The sequence below is a fragment of the Stegodyphus dumicola genome, chromosome 3 (assembly GCF_044657685.1).
Source record: "Stegodyphus dumicola isolate Sdum_Otavi_A_Nest chromosome 3, ASM4465768v1".
Lineage (NCBI taxonomy): Eukaryota > Metazoa > Arthropoda > Arachnida > Araneae > Eresidae > Stegodyphus > Stegodyphus dumicola.
In genome coordinates this window covers 121402730-121421935 of record NC_140770.1, presented here as the reverse complement: position 1 = coordinate 121421935, position 19206 = coordinate 121402730, and the positions used below count along the sequence as shown (strand labels likewise).

Sequence of the window (19206 nt, the reverse complement as noted above, 5' to 3'; positions counted from 1 at the left end):
CACTTGTGGTGATGTAACTTAAAGTAAGTGGCAATTTCAAAAGTTAAACTAAGTCTAGTAGTCAAAGACTACAGAACTGATTTAAAACGAAGTTTGCTCGAAATTCGTCACCGGCGTAACAATTTGAATGTCAGCAGTAATAACACAAAGCCAAAGATTTAAATCTTATCAGAGCTGGAAAAACATAGTAATGTGGCCTCGATAAGCAGAAACATACTCTGTCTTACAATTCGAAAACCTCAGTTTAAAGACTTTCTATATGATTTGCGTTCTGGTGAAGAAACGGAAAAGAGAATTTATATTAAAAGTTGTAAATAATCAGTAATTATAATAAATTTAGATCATAAATAACTGGTTAATTAAAATAATAATAACCTTAAAAATTGTCGTAATAAATTTTTTGAATATTTAATTTTTACATCCACTAGGAATAACATTCCTAACTGTTGGTGTCGTGTATCGATTTTGACATTATTAGAACGTCATAGTTTTAGAATTTTCAAGATCAACCATGTTTTGATTGTAAAACTACGTTGCATTAATTTTTATTATTATTATGATCAGTAAAGATACTGTTTAAATCCTATTATTTTGAGTATTTTCTTAGAAATAGCCATTAAGAAGAGGATTAAATATTGTTATAAATGAGGACGGATTATGTACTGAATTTTACTGTTATTAGGAAGAAAGTCAGCACTTTCTTAATTGCAGAATAGTGCATTACAATTTAATGCTTTTAAGAATAAAATAAGTTTGTCTCACTTGTGAAAAGTGTTTTAATTTTTAATATTATTAAGAATAGATAAGATTTGTCATGATGCAAATTGTATAGTTTCTAAGTATTATTTTCTAAGGAAGAAAAAAGATTGTCTTGAAAAATCTTGTTATAAAATTGCGAGAGGAAGTTTTAATGAACTTTAAGATTGCAAAGATGAATTCTTTAAATGGGAAAAGTACTACATCGTGTAAGGAAATGTTCTTTAAACTTAAGAACTTCTACTAATTCATTATGAGATATTGAGGGAAGATTCCAACATTAGAATGAAATGGAGAACTTTGCTTTAAATCTGACAATGTTTGGGGGCAAGCGAAAAGGCTTAAAGATCAAAAGCCGACTCGATATCTCAAACATTAACCCTAACAGAAAGTTGGTAGTTAAATAACTAAAAATGAAGATCGTCGAATAGAAGTATACAAAAGCATTGGCTTCTAAAGACATTCAAATTAAAGCCATCAAAATTATGTACCAGTTTTATCCAGCAATAACTAAGACCTTATGAGAATGAAAAAGATTTAAGAACTCTTTCAGTAATTGCATAGTTCGGGAGAGTGGCCTGCCTGGAAATGCGGTATTTGTATGCTATTTTTGCTTTTGTTTCTATAATTAGAAATGTTTATAAAGAGCCTTTACTTTTCATAAACAAATATCTAAAAATTCGAAAATATTAAATGGATATTTTGCCCAGAAAGATCCCCAATATTTTTCTGATTGGTTACACCAACGCGTTCACAGTGCATGTTCAAAGTTTAAGATTAACTTCTTAAAATTGGAAAGCTGAAGAAAACAACATTCTTATTCTTAGTTTTCAATATAAGTCCTTGTAATTCTACACAAAGCTTGGCACATTCTTAAAGCTACTTGATTGCTTCGCGGAACTCTTCTTTCGGAATACAGTACAAGTCTTTAGTTATGGTTTTCTGAGTCTCTTTAATAATATTACAGTAATGACTTCTTAGGTCAGATTTCGATTTAAGTAAGAGAAAATAATCTTCAGATGCCAAATTTGGTGAATAAATTAAGTCAAAAGTCGTCTCATTAAGTTTTCACATAATACGGAGTTCACTGTCTGTCCCTCAGAAGCAAATTCCTTATTAATAATTAGCAAATTCCTTCTTATCAAAAACATGCATTAGCAAGAGCTTTACTACAGATTTCTGTAACTGAAATTTTTGTTACCATGGTGAAATTTCTCTAACCAAAGCAGATGTTTGACGTTATAAATCAGGATAAAAAAAAGCACCAAATTTCATTTTCAGTCAAATTTGTTAAAAAAAAATAAGAGTCTGTCATTCGAATCAAATCATGACATGTAGTAATTTGATCTTCTTTCTTTCAGTCACTGCGTTAGAGAAAAAAGAACACTTTTTTTTTTCAAGCCTTTCCACGACAACTTTATAAGCAGTGTCTTTAGTGATACTAATTTCATCAACTGTCATTCGAAAAGACAAGTGACAATTTTTTAGCAGCAAAGGTGGAAATCTTTCAATGTTTTCAGCGAAACTGCGAAAAGCAACCACTCCTATGCTTGATTTCCGTACGCTTTACACATTTTTAATATATATATATTTTTCGTGTTACAGCAAAGCGTTCTTGTTATTCTTTCAACGTTCATTCCATACTTTGAATCCATGACATCACATCAGATGTTCACTAGATCAAAGGATTAACTGTCTAGAAAATTCTACCCGTAAGCAAATGATATTTAAGAGAAAATAAACTGAAATGATATAGTAGTAGTAAATGCTTCGATAGGACATTTTCTGAAATTCGATAATTTTTTAAAATTAGTATTAAACATTATAGACAACAACAACAACAAAACAAAACAAAAACAAAAAACAAAAAAAACTGTTTCAGATTTTAAATTACGTCCAAAGGGGCGTTTTTTAACGTTTTGTGTGTTACCTTTACTTATTAAATATCATATTCCATATTCTGCGTACTCAAACCATAAAATTCAGGTCAACAGCAATATCCCAAAATAATTTAAAAATGAGCATATCTTTAGAATTTCCCATACAGAGTCTCGCGCACTGGAGACAAAAATATTTTTTTTCCGTACAGTGTTGCCATTGTTCGCTTTGAAATAAAATATTCAATCAAAAATTCGTCGAAATGTTACAAAATATGATATCGATAATAAAACATATTTCAAATTCAAATTAGGGCATTCTATGAAAGATTATGTTATTCAAATTTTGATGGCTCTTTTTTTCTACCGTTTTTTTATCACAATGCGAGAAACTTACATACATTCATGCAGATTCTTTGTTATTTAATTTCCTTAAATATAATACATGGTGATAATATTTGGTGGCAACAAATTAAAAAGTGATTCACCGTTTATAGTTTTCAACGCAAAATGCCAAAACGAAATTAATAGCCTTTCAGAGCAAATTTCCCCTCTGGACTAAAAAAAAAAAATCTTAACTGAAATTCCAGATTTTCCAAAATACTGGACGTAGTTATTTAGAAGCAGATAGCGTATATGGAAAGAACATAGAAAACTACTGTTTAAGACACTTCAAGTATGCCTAGTAAAAATTAATGTAACATATTTTAAAATACCTTTCCAAAGGACACTGCATTTGTGAAGCTAGTAGCAAGATCGAGTACCTTTATTATCTGCAGGAATTTTTAGCATAATACGAAAAAATTGATTTATCATCTACGAGTACTATCGAAGGTTGCATCAAATGTTGGCTAAATTGAAGCTAACATTTTTAATAAAATTTGATAAATTTCTGAAAACAATTGATTCTAGTGTACTTCTTTGAATTTTCTAATGACTGCTGTGCTCCCATGTCATTTATAAGATCATTAATATTGCCAGTGAGGGCATATAATAACACTCATATAACCATAATATAATAACCATATTCGCGTAATAATGGCTTCAGATTCCCTTTGCGGCGTTAACCGTACGCTTTTCTTGAAGAAAAATATTTTCCCGAACTACAGAAGATATTTCTACTAAGCTCAATTTGTGCAAAACTATTTGATTTTCAAGATCTTCTGGATGTCAAAAATCACTGAAATTCAAATTACGAATCTTCCGCTTCCCAACTAGACATGCTAATTACTTACACCTTGAGAGCACGCACGGAAGATGTGATAATTCTCTTCAGATTCTGTTTTAATTATCAAATAGGACTGAAAATTTTTCTAAACGCGGGTAATTCAGAAACGTTATTGTATATTTTTTTCCTTCTTAAAAAATAAAATATCTCAAACTTCTTCTTTATGTTAGACATGTGTTCTTTATGTTAGACTTCTGTTCTACTTCAATTTTCAAATATCTACCTTTCTCCTATATTTAGGTTGGTACACCAAGCAATGTTTCCAAAGAGATGATATTAGACGCTGCGAGGGTTTGCTCCCAGCGCGAGGTTTTTCCACCGATGATTCGTCTTGCAGGTAAACGATTTTTAATTGAGCTTGAATATTTTCTTTTTAGTACTGAAATTGCGTTTAATTTGTTTTTTTATCATAACTTTAAACAATCTTACTAATCATGTGATATCATTAAAGAAATTTTAAGGTTAAATAACATTCAAATTTAGATTGGTGTTAATTTCAGAGATATGTTCTGCATTCAATATTATGTGAATTTATTTTCGTCTACCATCAACAGACTGAAGAACGTTGCAGGTGCAAATTAAAGAATATTCCTGAATTTTCTACAGTTTCGTAGAAGTTCCGTTTTAATTGGAGGAGATTTTAACGCTAAGCATCAATGCTGGATCAAGGAGCTAGCAATAGAAAAGGACGAGAAATTTTTGACATGATTCAAATTAAAAATTATACCTTTTATGCCTCTGATGAACCTACGCATTATGGTTATAATAGTTCTTCTATTATTGACTTTTTTTTATCTAACAAACTCAACTATAATTGCCAGATTTCTGTTATTCCAGCTCTCTCATCTGACCATAATCCCATTCTTCTTGAAATCAGCATTAATAGTTACGTACCTTCACTGGGCAAGAGTATTAGCGTTACTGTCTGGAAAAAATTCTCACAAATCATTTCAGATACTATTCCTGGAAATCCCAAAATTACCAATGAAGACGATATTGAGTCTGAAATCAAGAAATTTACCACCTTTATTCAACATGCTATCAATTTTTCAACCAATAAATTCATCAGTCCCATCCTTTTCTTCCTCTTCCAGCCAGCATAAGACAAAAAATCAAATGCGAAAATCGTATTAGGAAAAACTGTCAAAATACAAGAGACCCCAAAGCTAAAAACTCAACTGAACGCTTTTCAACGTGAGATCACAAATGACATTAATAACTTCAAGACGCAACGCTGGCGAAACTTCCTCAACTTTCTCGCAACTGAAGATAATTCTCTTTTTTTTTTTTTTTTTTTTTTTGACATTGCAAAGAAATTTAAGAAACCCTTCAAGCAAATTCCATCGCTTCATGGTACCAACGGAATGATTTATTCAGACGAAGATAAAGCTAACACTTTTGCAGATATACTAGAAGAAACGTTTACTCCCAATACTACCCCCTACGACAACAATCATATCTCCAAAGTTAATGATACTGTTAATACCTTCCTAAAAATCCCAGGTCCTTTGAACTTCCTTGCATTCATTGCCATTGTTACATTCCTTGCCACGCCTAAGCTGGTTGCCGATTATATTAGCTCCTTAAAACCCAGAAAAGCTCCTGGTGTTGATGGTATTTCTACCAAAGCGTTGAAACATCTTCCTGTCAATGCCATCACTTGTCTTACTAAGATAATCAACTCTATCATCAAATTCTCTTACTTTCCTAATATATGGAAATATGCCATCATCGTCGTCTTCCCAAAACCACATCAAAATTCAACGTTTCCCCAGAACTACCGCCCAATCAGCCTTCTCAGTCAACTTTATAAAATAGTTGAAAAAGTTATTCTGTATCATCTTAATCAAATTATTCTACAGAGCTGCTACATTCCAGACAAACAGTTTGGCTTCCGTCATTTCATAGTAATAATCACCAGCTGCTTCGTGTCATCAACTATATTACTGACGGTTTCAATTGTAAGTTCCCCACCGGAGCCATTTTCCTTGATATTGCGAAAGCTTTTGATAGGGTATGGCACCGGGGACTTATATACAAACTTATCAAGTTAAACTTTCCCGATCATTGTATTAGACTTATTGCTTCCTATCTCCAAGACAGAATCTTTGCAGTGAAAGTTGGCAGTTTTGTTTCTTCCACAAGAAAAATTTTCGTTGGAGTGCCTCAAGGTTCTGTACTTTCTCCATATTTATATAACATTTACATTTATGATATTCCTAAGGACCCACAAATTACCATTGCTCTTTTCGCCGATGATACTGCAATTACGACCCAAGCTTCTACTGTTACTGATGTCCAGCTCCTTCTTCAACACTACTTCAATCATCTAAAAAAATGGTTCACTCTTTGGAGGATTGCAGTTAATACCGAAAAATCAAAAGCAATAATCTTTCGCAAAGGTCAAACAAATTTCATTCCCCCTAGACCTCTTCTGTTTGATGAAGAAATTGACTGGGTTGACGAAGTTAAATATCTAGGAGTCATTCTTGATAAAAAATTGACTTTTCAGAAACATCTCAGAGAAACTGTGGAAAAAAAAATCAATATTACGCTTGCAACTATGCGCCCACTTCTTGGCAGAAGAAGTCATATGTCCGTTTCTAATAAACTCCCCTTATATAAATCTATACTTCGACCAGCATTACTCTATGCTAGTCCTGTCTGGGGCCACGCTGCCAAAACTCCCCTTCAACACATCCAAGTTCTTAAAAACAAAGCACTCAGAGAGATCATCAACGCGCCATGGTTCATTCCAAATTATTATATCCACCGTGATTTCAAAGTAGATACAATTCAAGATTATATTCAAAAACTTTCCAGAAATTTCTTCTATTCAGTTCTCACTCATCCTAACAACTGCATCAACTCTCTTAGATGTTCTTTATTTCCCAGAGTAAAGCACAAATATCCATCTGACATTCTCCATCCTTAACATTTTTTACTTATACTAGATTCTTCAGTTCACTGATTTGGACCTTCAACCAGATACTCACCTTTTTCGTCGACTGATGGCGGCCACCCGACATTTACTTTCGTCTTTTTGTTTTACTTACTGATGTTCTTTACGTGATACAGAGTAAAAGGAGGCGCTGCTTTCTGAAACTCAAATTCACTATATGTTCTTATTTAGTTGCGTTTTTTTTCCCCTGATTTTGAATTGTGTAGTACTTTTTATGGGGACTGAAGCTTGTGAAAAAAACAATGCAGAGATTTTTGCGTTTTTTGCAATGTAACTATTCATCTATTTGTTTGACAAGCATCTGTTCATTATTATACTAAGGAGTTCTGCTGAGTCTTTGGAAGTAGCAATATAGTTCATTTAAAGAAGATAAAGCATTCTATGTGTTTCCAGAGTATCTAGCATATCTCTTCATTTTTCAAAGTTACTGTTCTTTGGTGTTATGCCAAATTTCTTCTCTTAAATGCAAATTAAACTAAATAAACAAACGTATAATGTAACAAGGCAAAGACTTCACTGGTTTCACTAGTTGCAGTATGCGTATTGCAATTATGTCTGTAGCAGTCAAAAAAATTTTTCATTTTGTCATACGGCCTGGTACAAAAGAATTATTTACTCGGAATATTATTTACTCGGAAAAGAACAAAAACGTTTCCCGTAGAGTCCATTCCATAATCAAAATATGCATTAACTATTACAATATGTGAAATTTTATTGTGCAGCCAGTAAATATTCCCAATGTTATGACAAGTATAAAGCTCTGTAACTTCAAATCTTCAAATATCTATACTTCAAATCTTTTCATTGAACCTCCTTAATTGCATGTTTACAAGCATTCCTCTTCCCCTTTTGTAAACTCAGTGCTCTGCATATCCAACCATCGAAGAGAATTTGTAGAAACGTTCTGGAAAATGCGTAGTTCTGACAGTATAATATATATATATATATATATATATATATATATATAAGCAGCTTAAAGATGTTGAAATTGGTGTTCATGTAATTGTGGTACTGTAGTATATAATATAATAACGGCTACACAGTATAATGATGATGCATTAATAATGCAAGTATAGATACTGTATGTTCTATCTTTTATAAACTTAAGTTCAATAGCATAAGTTTATAAAAAGTAAAATTAGCCAGTAGTACTTATACGTCATACAAGTTAGCATATTATGCAGTAGGTAAAGTTACGGTCTACGAACAATAGAAGTAAAAGCTAAATGAATGAGAGAGTTAAACGCTTTAGTGCAGTGATTCTCAACCACTGTGCCGCGGCACTTTTGTGTGCCGCCAAATTCTTAAAGTGTACCTCCAAGTTTTAGAAATATATATAGTAAAAATTGTAATGGGTTTAATCCTAGTATACAGTACTCATGAGAATTGGAAAAATTCGGTTTTTAAGACATTAATAAGCGCGCCAGTTGTGGTATCCAACCCAATTTTTTGTGCCGAATACGTTTGTATTTGAATTAACTTTGAATGAAGAGGAAGAAGTAATTTCGCTTTATAATAATCGAGATTTAATTTTAAAATATTCAGAAGAACCAATTGATTCATTTTGGAATAACATTAGATGCGATTATACCACGATGGCCAAAAAACTTTAAAAATATTATTACAGTTTTCTACATCTTATATGTGTGAATTCGGATTTTCAGTATTAACCAACATAAAAACGGTAAAACGATCGAGACTGTTAAATGTAGAAGACGATATGAGAGTAGCATTGTCATTTTTACGACCAAATATAAATGAAATTATCAAATAACATCAATCTCAAAATTCTCATTAAAAGTATTCTTATTATTAACTTGCAATTAATCCCTTGATAAACGTACTGCTGTTTTTGTAGCACATATTATTTTATTTTACATTCAAAATTATTATAAACTATTTTACACAGGGTTATTATAGGTAAGTAAACAACTTTTAAACTTCTTTTTCTTTATGTGTAGCCAAATTTTGAAATCGTTAAAAGTGTGCCGCGACCAAAAAAAAAAAAAAAAAAAAAAAAGGGTTGAGAATCACCGCAAACACAAGAGCGAGATTGCGTCTTGACCAAAATTGACAGATGAGTAAAAACAGCAGCATGTTTTTTATGTTTTATTTAGTGTACTTGTTATTTAGTATGCTTTTTGACTCAGCCACTCTTTTATTCACCAGTTGCTTTCGAAGATGGACAGGAGAAATAAATGGGCAATTGAAGACATAATGATTAGATTTCCCAATCCATTAGCACTTACAAAAATCAATAACCTGTTATATGTATCGCGTTAGATACGCTGCAAAAGGTTCATTCTACGAAACGTTGTGTGTGTGAAGAATCTATCCATATCGTCTCGATCTAAGACATGAAAGTGTGAATCCTCTTACTAGTGTTTGACGAATTCCCTCGTTCTTAACAATTGGAGGCAAGAATATGCCGTGATATCGTCTTATGGTGAAAACAGTAAGAGGAAATGAATGCAATGTGTAACTAAAGAAAGAATCGGAAATTTAGCGAACAGATCTGCAATCTCATTTACTAACACATATCAATAAATGCTGGAACGAGATTTTAAAGATCTAATGGAAGAGTGAGAAGTATTTGTGAAATAGGAAGAACATCAAAGAAAGTGACTATTTTAGGTGTTTAATAAAGAATAGATTCTCGAAATGAATGCTTGAAACAATTGCTAGACTGGAGGCCGAAAAGGAAATATAATCAGCCTACAATCATTTTCTTAGCATGTTAATTGAACGAATATTCCTAAGAGAATGAGGCTATTTCTTCCATCAGGATCATAATCACTCTTTGAATAAATATTTCATCATTTGCCCAACGAAGACAGATTTTTAACTAACAAACTAGTTCCAGTTAAGTTCATATGTAGGGCCATTCAATGAACATTAATAACCATGCCAATCAATGAACATTAATAACCTACATATTTTCTTTCAGGAGCTTCTCCAGTTTCCGCGATTGTGTAATACCAATAGTACAGACCAAATGTTCAGCCTCTGAGCAACGACTTCTCGGTACATACTTGATGGTAAAAGGTCAAAACAGAGCGTGGAACTGTCCCAGAACTTCATCTTATTCGAATCCAGCAAGTGCTCCTTTAGCTGCAGATACTAGATATAATTCATTATCCGATTCGTCATGTAGGTTTTCTTTTTTGTTTTTATCTTTTTTCTGTCATCCTAAATTCTGATTAGCAATTATAAATTAGAAGAGGGTTAATCATAACTTTTGTTAGCATTTATATCTTTGCTTCGTTCGGTTTAGATTTGGCACGTGTAATTAGTTCTTTTTATCGATTAACAAAAGTATTCAGGTATAATACGCATTGCTTAAAAAGAAAAGAAAAGAAAAACCTTACTATAAAGATTGATTTTAAATAAAAATGCATGAATAAGGTTTTTTTTTCCTTTTATGAATAATTTACGCATAAGTACGTATCCCAAGCAGCGACGCGTGTTACATCTGCATTTGTAGCACATGTCTTACCACGTACAATACTGCTACTTTCCGGAACACTTGGCATAGGTTTAAAAAAGTACGCATTCTTCACGTGACACATAATAACTAAGTATTTTTCGATCAGAGAATCATGTTACGTATGGTGCATTCTATATTACTTTCCAAAGTAGAGTTATAACAACGGTCGTTGAAACACTTTCTTTATAGCACATCTTTATTAAAGTACTTTTTGTACCTTTGAGAACATGCAAGCAAGGAAATGCTTTAAATATCACGTATTAATCACGTTATAGCTGGAAAAATATCTCTTGACTGCTTTGGTCGATGAATTTCTGAGACCTGCTTTATAGAACGTCATCAATAGCCTTCTAATCTTTCAGAATAAAATTTTCCTTACCGTTATTACATTTGCATCTATCTGTAAACAATAAAAGCAATAACAATAATGATAAAATTTCAACTTATCTTTTCAGAAACTTCTAGTAGCGTTATACAAAAATGTTGTAGCTGCTCTTCGGTGTGCTATTGACCCTCTCAGGATTGTAATACGAGTATTTAGACATTGCTCATAAAATTCTAGAACATACCAGATTATTTAACTAGAGCATCCATAGCATGTTACAAGGAAATATTTATTGCAAACGCAATCATCTAACATGCTATTGTCTATTTTACATGTGTTACATATAGATGTAATTTAAAACTTTTAGCTTGAATGTTCCACACACGTTCGTTCATATTTGCGTCGAACGTTCTATGGACATTCTTGTGCTAGTTTAACTATAAATATGTTGAATAACAGTAATAAATAAATAATTTTTTTGGATTATTAGTTTCAGCCAGTACATTGATATGATTGTCAACATTTTCTTTAGATCACTATGCTTAGCAGGTATTCAAATTAGTTATTTGCAATAAAATAATTGCGTTGGCAGATCTGTAGCTACCTAATAACTAAATATTTTGCAAGTTTTTGTAAGTCTCTCAGTTTTGTAGCATCTTCGCTATTGAAATTTGAGATCTTTTCGGATCTTCAAGTTTTCAGCATGATAGCAATATAAATAGATAGCATATTGGCGGAAATAATCCTTGTTTAATATTGATACCAATCTCTCACTGTTAGTTACTCTGATAATTAATTGTGTTATCACATCCAAATATTGTCTAACCAAAGTATGTATGTAATTTGCTTGGAAGAGCTTATCTTAATGCAGGGCTTCTTAAACCTTTTTCAGTTGCGACCCCTTTTTATCACTGAGATTTTTTTTGCGACCCGAGGACCCCCATAATATTTACGAAAATTTTGTAGGATTCCATAAGCATTGCCCAAATCCGACACACGCGTGAGTGACGTGAGTGAAACTGTCAATTTTTTCACTTGTACTGTAATATACTATTGCAGTTTTAGGCGTTAACTTTAATTTCTAAAGACATAGAACAGTGTAAAAATTTTAAATAAGTAACAGATGAAATGACAGCGTCACGTGCAAAGCAAGGAAAATGAACGTTAATATTATAAAAAGAATGCGTCGAAACGTTTTCGTTTTTTCTTTGTCTGTATTGTCTTACCTTTATCTATTTTCAGATACATTGTGTAAACATATTTGGTAATTGTAAAATTATTATAATAAGTTAAAGAAAAATCAAAACTGTTAAAATTTTTGGGGACCCTCTGCTGCAGGTCCCGCCACCCACAGTTTAAGAAACTTTGTCCTAATGCATAACAGCCTTAAATCATTAGGAAGCTGGCAGAGCCGTTAGGTACAGTTAAATAAAGTCGTTATTATAGATTATTTTTAAAATGACAGAGAATTTGAGGTTACGATCTCAGGAGGGTCGCTCGAGGAAGATATTTTTAACTGAAATTAGACATATTGTATAAGAGGAAAGTCACGAAAATTCAATACAACTAGTAATCGGTCAACAGAAACCAAATCCGAGGCTGTCATCAATCATTCATTGATAGTTTTACTCGGCCACTAGCTGGCATTTTATAAACTTATAACAAAAATTGAACCTCTGCTAATTTTGAAATAAGTAGCTCTGTCTATGCTGTTTTCTCGTGACGAAAGACAGAACTAGACAGATCAGCTACCTATCGGTAAGTGAGCAGCATATGTTTCCTTGGGAACTATCATGTTATTCGAAAATGAGTGAAAGCGAAGTATTAAACGTATACGAAAACACCAATTAGAAAAATAAAATAATGCATTTTTAACTTTCTGAAATGTTATATTAACATAAGCAACGATTTGAAATAATATGAAGACAAAAAAAAAAAAAAAAAAAAAAAAAAAAAAAAAAGACTAAGAAAAGGTTTAATTAGTTTAATATTTCATGGGTCAACATGTAATATATTAAGATATTTGCCTAATAAGGTCAAGTCAGGTTATGTGAGTATGGCAGAGCCACAGGGGCTATCTTCTTCAGAGGATGCACTAAACTGGCTTGTATTCAGTTTCAACATGGGGAAAAACACGAAATAAACCATATATCCAGCCTATTCGCATGGCATCGAAGCCAAACTAGGTAGAACTACCAGTATTCCGTGGCTTTAACCTCTCGGCCACTGGTAAGGGCATTTTCCTAATAACACAAATTCACGAACTTTCGGAAATATTTATAAAAGAATTTAAGATTAAAAGAATCATCTAAAGGGTATGGAATGCACAGAGAAAAAATATTAAGAAATAAACGTTAGTATTTTCTAAAAAACATCAAAATAAAAGATGGAAACAATAGACTGCAAAGTATGATAAAATCACCCGAAGAAAATTTATTGATTGCCTATCAAAATATTAACTTTTCATTACATTTAAAATTTGAGATCAGTTACTTATTTAAAACAAGCACACAATGAGTTAGAGCATCATTAAATTTGCCCCTCGCCTTAGATGTTCTTACTCGTAAATTCCCACTAAATGTTTAATTAATGAAATGTATTAATAGACGCTATCCGCAAATATATACATTATTCCAAAAAAATTTAAGATTTCATATTTACAAATCCCCTGCCCAAAAAAATCGAGTTTAAATTAAATTGAATAAAAAATAGTTTTAATATTTCAATTTCTGAAGAAACAGAAGAATTAAAACTTCTCATAAACAAAATTTTAAAAGAACATGCGAATAAAAACTGTCACAATGTATAAAAGCATCAAGCATTAATAATCTCGAATAATATTCTATGATGAGTATGAATTTTAATTTTAGAATGCGTACAGTGGATAGCTAACAAAATCAACACTACACGTCATATCAGCACGCACTCATAGCATCTCCGTTTTCGTCTGATGTAAATGCGATTGGTTCTCGATAAGCCATCTACTGTTTTTATGAACAATATAATCAGCTGAAACAATAACAGATTGTGATAATTACCTGCATGAAGTCTGTAAGCGCTCATAAAGAGCTTCCGGTAGAATTGGCGGGCCTAACAAAACAGTAGAATACCTTTTTACGAAACTCAAAAACGAAGATGATCGAATATCGATTGTTTAATAAATAAAGAAGCACCAGTTCCTTTAGTATTCCACAGGCGCAACTTTGGTGGGATTTCAACCAACTTTCGTGGTTCGATGGTAACCAACTTTCGCGATCGGTGGGATAAGTACTAAATCTTTATTTCAAAATTTTAGTCTTTTCAAAATGTTCTGTTATTCTCCGTTTCTTCGACTATGGGCACTGTGTCGCTTATTCTGCCTAATAGGTAACATGGCTACGCTCCTGAGAGCAGGCTCTGCTCACTAGTAGCAGAGTAGTTAAAACTATTGAATACTGGCAAACTGACCTGGTTTGTATTCGATCCTAGGCGAACTGCCTCGTTATATGATTGGTTTTCTCGATGTGTAACATGAATAAGAGCCAGTTTCTCCAAGAAAGTCCTTCACAAAGGTAACCCTCTTCTTAGACGAAATAGCCTTAGGTCATCTTCATGTACCTAACTTGAAAAGAAACAATTTTTCTGAATCATTGTCTAAGAAAATATGAAAGATTTGAATATACATAATAACATACACTTGAGTTTAAAATTTTAGCAATTTCTTAGCAATGAAATTTTAAATTCACATTGCTAAGAAAATATACGCAAATAAGTAAACAAACAAAATTACAAAAGGGAAAATTCTGCAAATTTCGTTCATGGAAAACTCCAGAAGATAATGTTCTTCCCCTTTCTGTCTTGCTTACAAATTGCAATGCATTTGTAACCAATGTCCCTTAGAGCGAAAAGAAATTCGAAAGCTACAGTTATTACTTCCTCTGCAGATAACATTTCATTACATAAATGTCACAAATAAATATCATTGTAATTTGAAACTGAACAAAATTACTTCCCTTCGCTCCTTTCTCCCCATTGTCTGTGAAAGGGAAAAGGAGCTGTGAGTCAGGAAAATTCTGATTTTTTTTTTTTTTTTTTTTTTTTTTTTTCCTCCATCTAGAATGAAAATTTTGACCTTGCAGCTAAAGTAGTTTGCCTAATCCTTACGACGTGTATCTCAACATTAATCGAGGAAATATGCCAAACATTTTATATTACGCAGTTTTGAAAGATAGAATTTGTAGTATATAAATTCTAAACTATTCATCAAATAATCAAGTTAATTGCAGCAAAATCGAAACCGTATTTCCTCTTATATTTTTTCCTGGTCTAACTAAAATACTCGGAGAACAGATCGATGCGAAAGTAGTAGAAGTATAAAAAGTACAAAATTTCTATGTGTGATAATTTAAGAAGCCATTATATTTGCAAACTTAGTATATGTAGGGAGATTCAGAAAATTATTGTGAGCTTATCGAAGAGTCGAAATACAGCAGTTGTCAAACAGAAGTCTGTGGACTCCGAAATAATCTTAAGTCAGCGTATAGTTGAAATATAAAGGCCCAACTGGACTGAAGAACACTTGATTTTAATCCAATGGCGGCACTTGCCTAATCATCAATGGGGCGACCATTTCATTGTGGAGGCACCTAATAGGCGGTCACAGTTACTTTCTTTGAAGAAACGGACTGTTACAACTACGCCTTTCCCGAGATTCGAACTCGAGAACCTTTCAGTACCGCAGTAGGCTCCCCTAATCACTATACCGTCTGGACGGCTGGACTGAAGAATACTAGAAATAACGAGAAACTGAACTTAGAAACTTGCTTTCCCTAAGAAGTTTGAAAGCCCTTAAACGGACGAGTGGTTAAAGTCGCTGAACACTGATAGTTTGGACTGGAGTTCAAATCTCGGTGAACGGGCTAGCTGCATGGACATTTTTGTTGTTCCCCGATGAGTAACGTGTATACGATCAAGTTTCAATTACAAAGTCCTCCACGAAAGCATTCCTTCCCTTAGGCAGATATTAGCACTGATGTGCTTTGTCATAACAAACTAAATCAGTCTAAATGTTGAATATAGCGTCTTGATGCAGGTAGTTCAGCCGGTCGCTAGCAAGGTAAAGGTTCTCTGGGAACTTTCATCTACCAGTGCAAGTAATTAAGAATTTTTATTTGGTGTCTAACACTAGTCACGAATTTTGGTAACTGGAGCTACTGACTGAAAAGAGTTCCAAAAATTGTGCATCTGATTCGGCAATTTTCGTTTAAATCTCATAGCAACTATAAGGTACTAGAGATTTTCTTATAATAGTCATCACATGTTTTAATCCTGTATACCACGTTTCCTTTTTCTTCTTTTCATATATCATATACAGAATGCTGAATAAGGAAGAATCCCTCCACAAATCCCCAACTTCACACCGTTTGATATTTACCTGCAGGATTACTTAAACGTCTTAGATTGCACCAAAAAATTTACTGGTCTATCACGTGGAGAAAGGATTCGTCACACTTTCAAATGTACACTGGTGTGCAAAAATTAAGGACGAGACGGTTTTTTCAACATAACTTTGTACAAAAGCTTTCCAAATCAACACATTTAATACCGTAAGATCCCCAATACGTAAGGACATGAGTAATGTAAGCAACACTTACTAAAAGAGAAATCAGAGGGATAAAAAGAAGCTTTGAAAAAGTAGCATGGAGCGTAATGCGACTGAAGGCCGAAACATCCCTGTGATGGGTGTCCAGCAAGAAACATCCGGTCTTTAATAGGGGATATGATCTCCCCTGACTGTTAGGCAGGTTTCACAGCGTCTGCCCATGCTGAGAATGAGGGTGTCAATGAGTTGTTGAGGCATTGCTGCCCATTCGTCTTGCAGCGCCAATCGAAGCTCCGGAATCGTTACTGGTGGTAAGGTACGAGCTGCCAAGCGTCTGCCTAGAAAATCCCATACATGCTGGATGGGATTGAGATCCGGAGATCGTGCCGGCCAATCCATACGTTCAATATCCTCACTCTCTAAGAGCTGTTCGGCAGCTACTGTGCGATGACATGGTGCATTATCGTCCATGAAAAGGAACTGTGGACCCATAGCGCCTCTAAAATGACGCACATATGGAAGAAGAATCTCGTTACAATAACAGGTCCCGTTGACTGAACCTGCGTCGAAGATATGAAGGTCTGTACGACTACCAAGCATGATGCCTCCCCAAACGAGAACACCGCCACCTCCATACCTGTCCCTTTCAATGATGTTCGAGGGATGATTGCGGCTTCCCCGCTCTTTCCAGATGAGTATGCGATGAGAATCGCTACTCAGACTGAATCTGCTCTCATCTGTAAAGCGTACTCGTCCCCATTCCTTGTCTCTCCAATTCCGGTGTTCCCGGCACCACAGAGAACGCCTTCTCCGATGGGCAGGCTTTAGAGGTACACGCCGTACAGGGCGTCGTGCAAACAGACCACCACCGTGCAGTCTTCTGGCCACGGTAAAACGCGATATCGGTCGTCCAATCGCCTGTGTCGTGTGTCTAGCGATTTCTCCCGCTGTCTGCCGCCTGTTTCTTCTGGCCTGTAAGGCAATATACCGGTCATCTGCGGGTGTGGTTCCTCGTGGACGACCACTACTAAACCCCCGGATAGCTGTTCCTGTAGTTTGAAATTGTCTCCAAAGTCGTGAAACGATGCTGTGAGCAATTCCGATCTCTGTAGCCACACTTGTCACACTGCGGCCTTCCTCCAACTTCCCAATGATTCGACCTCGGGTAAAAGCATCCAGATGTCGTCTAACAGATTGATTGTTCGCCATTTCTCGCTGAGGCAGCAACTCGGTGTGATTTTAACTGCTATACGGCGTGCAATCTCTTTGCCAGAAATACTGATCTTACACCGACAACATGCTTTATACTACTCAGACACTCTCCCATTACGTCTACCTGCATATCTGCGCATGTGCTACCGTACATCACCTTACTTAATCTCCTGATTGGTCTTTCTGTCCGCCTCTTCGTTCAGCTGATATGCTAATTTTTCGACTTCGTCCTTAATTTTTGCCCACCAGTGTATGCTATCATCACTGAATGCATATTATTGATAGAGCAACTTTGACTGGATTCATATACATATAAGCTGATGGAAAATGAAGTTCAACACGAAGAAGAAATCAGTTTAGAGGAAGGAAATGTAGGTATGTATGGCCACACGTGTGCCTGAGAAAAGCCATTTCAAATGGTGGTACATTAATATCCGCTGTTGTCACCACGATGTTGAATGCAAGCATGCAAATGCGCATACATTGTGTCATGCAGATACCATATGCCATTTTGTAGGATAGAGTTCCATGTCTGTTGCACTTGTTAATCAAGTCAGCAACTACGTGTTGGTAGTAGATAATTCTAGATTTGTCACCCAATCATATCCCGTACGTGCTCTATGCGAGAAAGATCGGATGATCTCGTACGCCAACGCAGGGTGTCAATACTCTGTACTGCATGTTGGTTGATAGCTGCGGTATACAGACGAGCGTTATCCCGTTGGAAAATGTCCCATGGAATGGACAAGAATGGCAGCACAGCTGGTGCTGTCATCAGTCTGACGTACAAATTTACTATCAAGGTGAATCATACCATACGATAACGACTTGAGTGCTTGTGCTGCCCTAAGAAATTGCTTCCTAGACCCTAGAGGTTCTCAACCTTTAGACTAGCGTGTACCATCTAAACAAACACTGAAAACCTTTAGTACCCCCACTACAAAGTACTACTACCACCTCCATTCTTGAACAAAGTTCAGATCGTCTAAATTTACGAGTTCTAGGTTTAAATTTTTGAATTTAATAGTTAAAAATATTTTGTTTCGTACCGCCTATTTTTCTCTTGCGTAATACCAGTAATACTTCCGATTGAGAAACCTTGCCCTAGACCACAGCTCCTGGTTCAGGTCCAGTGTGTTTACGCCACAGACAGTTTGGTTTCAAGTGCTCACCTGGTCTCCTTCTGACTAATATACGGCTATCACTGGCACCAAGACAGAAACGATTCTCATCTGTGTACACAGCAGATCTTCACTCTCCAATGAGTTCTAGCTTGACACTACCGAAGATGGCGATGATTTGGAGTTAGTCGTATGACCGCTACAGGGCGTTTGGCTCGATGCTGTTCTTAAGTAATCGATTTGTTATAGTCCGCTGTGTCACTCTGGTGTCAACAAAAGCTCGTAGCGAAAAACGATGGTCCTCTATATTTGCGTAATGGCACGCATGCGACCGGACACTGGTCTTATTGAGATAATACCTTCCCGTGATCACTGTTACCCACACGCATGCACAGCGGACACATCCCTGCCAAGTCTTTCTGAAATATCGAGAAAAGAAAATTAACCTTCTAATAGCCCTACTATAAAGCCTCGTTCAAACTCAGTTAGCTGCTAATACTGCTTTCTTCGCCTCTTTAAGGCATTCTGATTCAAATCTCGTTCACAGCGTCCAATCCAGAAGATATGTAGAGCACACAAAGTTTACATCGCTTATTTAAAACAATAGTGATTTGCATGTTTCTACTGATGCAAAATTTATTTGTCCAGCCTAAAATC

At 34.7% G+C, this 19206-nt stretch overlaps 1 protein-coding gene across 1 annotated transcript in view; it reads left to right on the top strand.

Annotated features, from left to right (window-relative positions):
- The window catches only part of LOC118193216 (uncharacterized), a 94154-nt gene that overhangs the window by 66265 nt on the left and 8683 nt on the right, over window positions 1-19206 (top strand). Inside the window, exons 4-5 of the mRNA XM_035364275.2 lie at window positions 4102-4198; window positions 9771-9973. Coding sequence (XP_035220166.1) covers window positions 4102-4198; window positions 9771-9973 — 300 coding nt within the window. The remainder of the gene's footprint in view (window positions 1-4101; window positions 4199-9770; window positions 9974-19206) is intronic.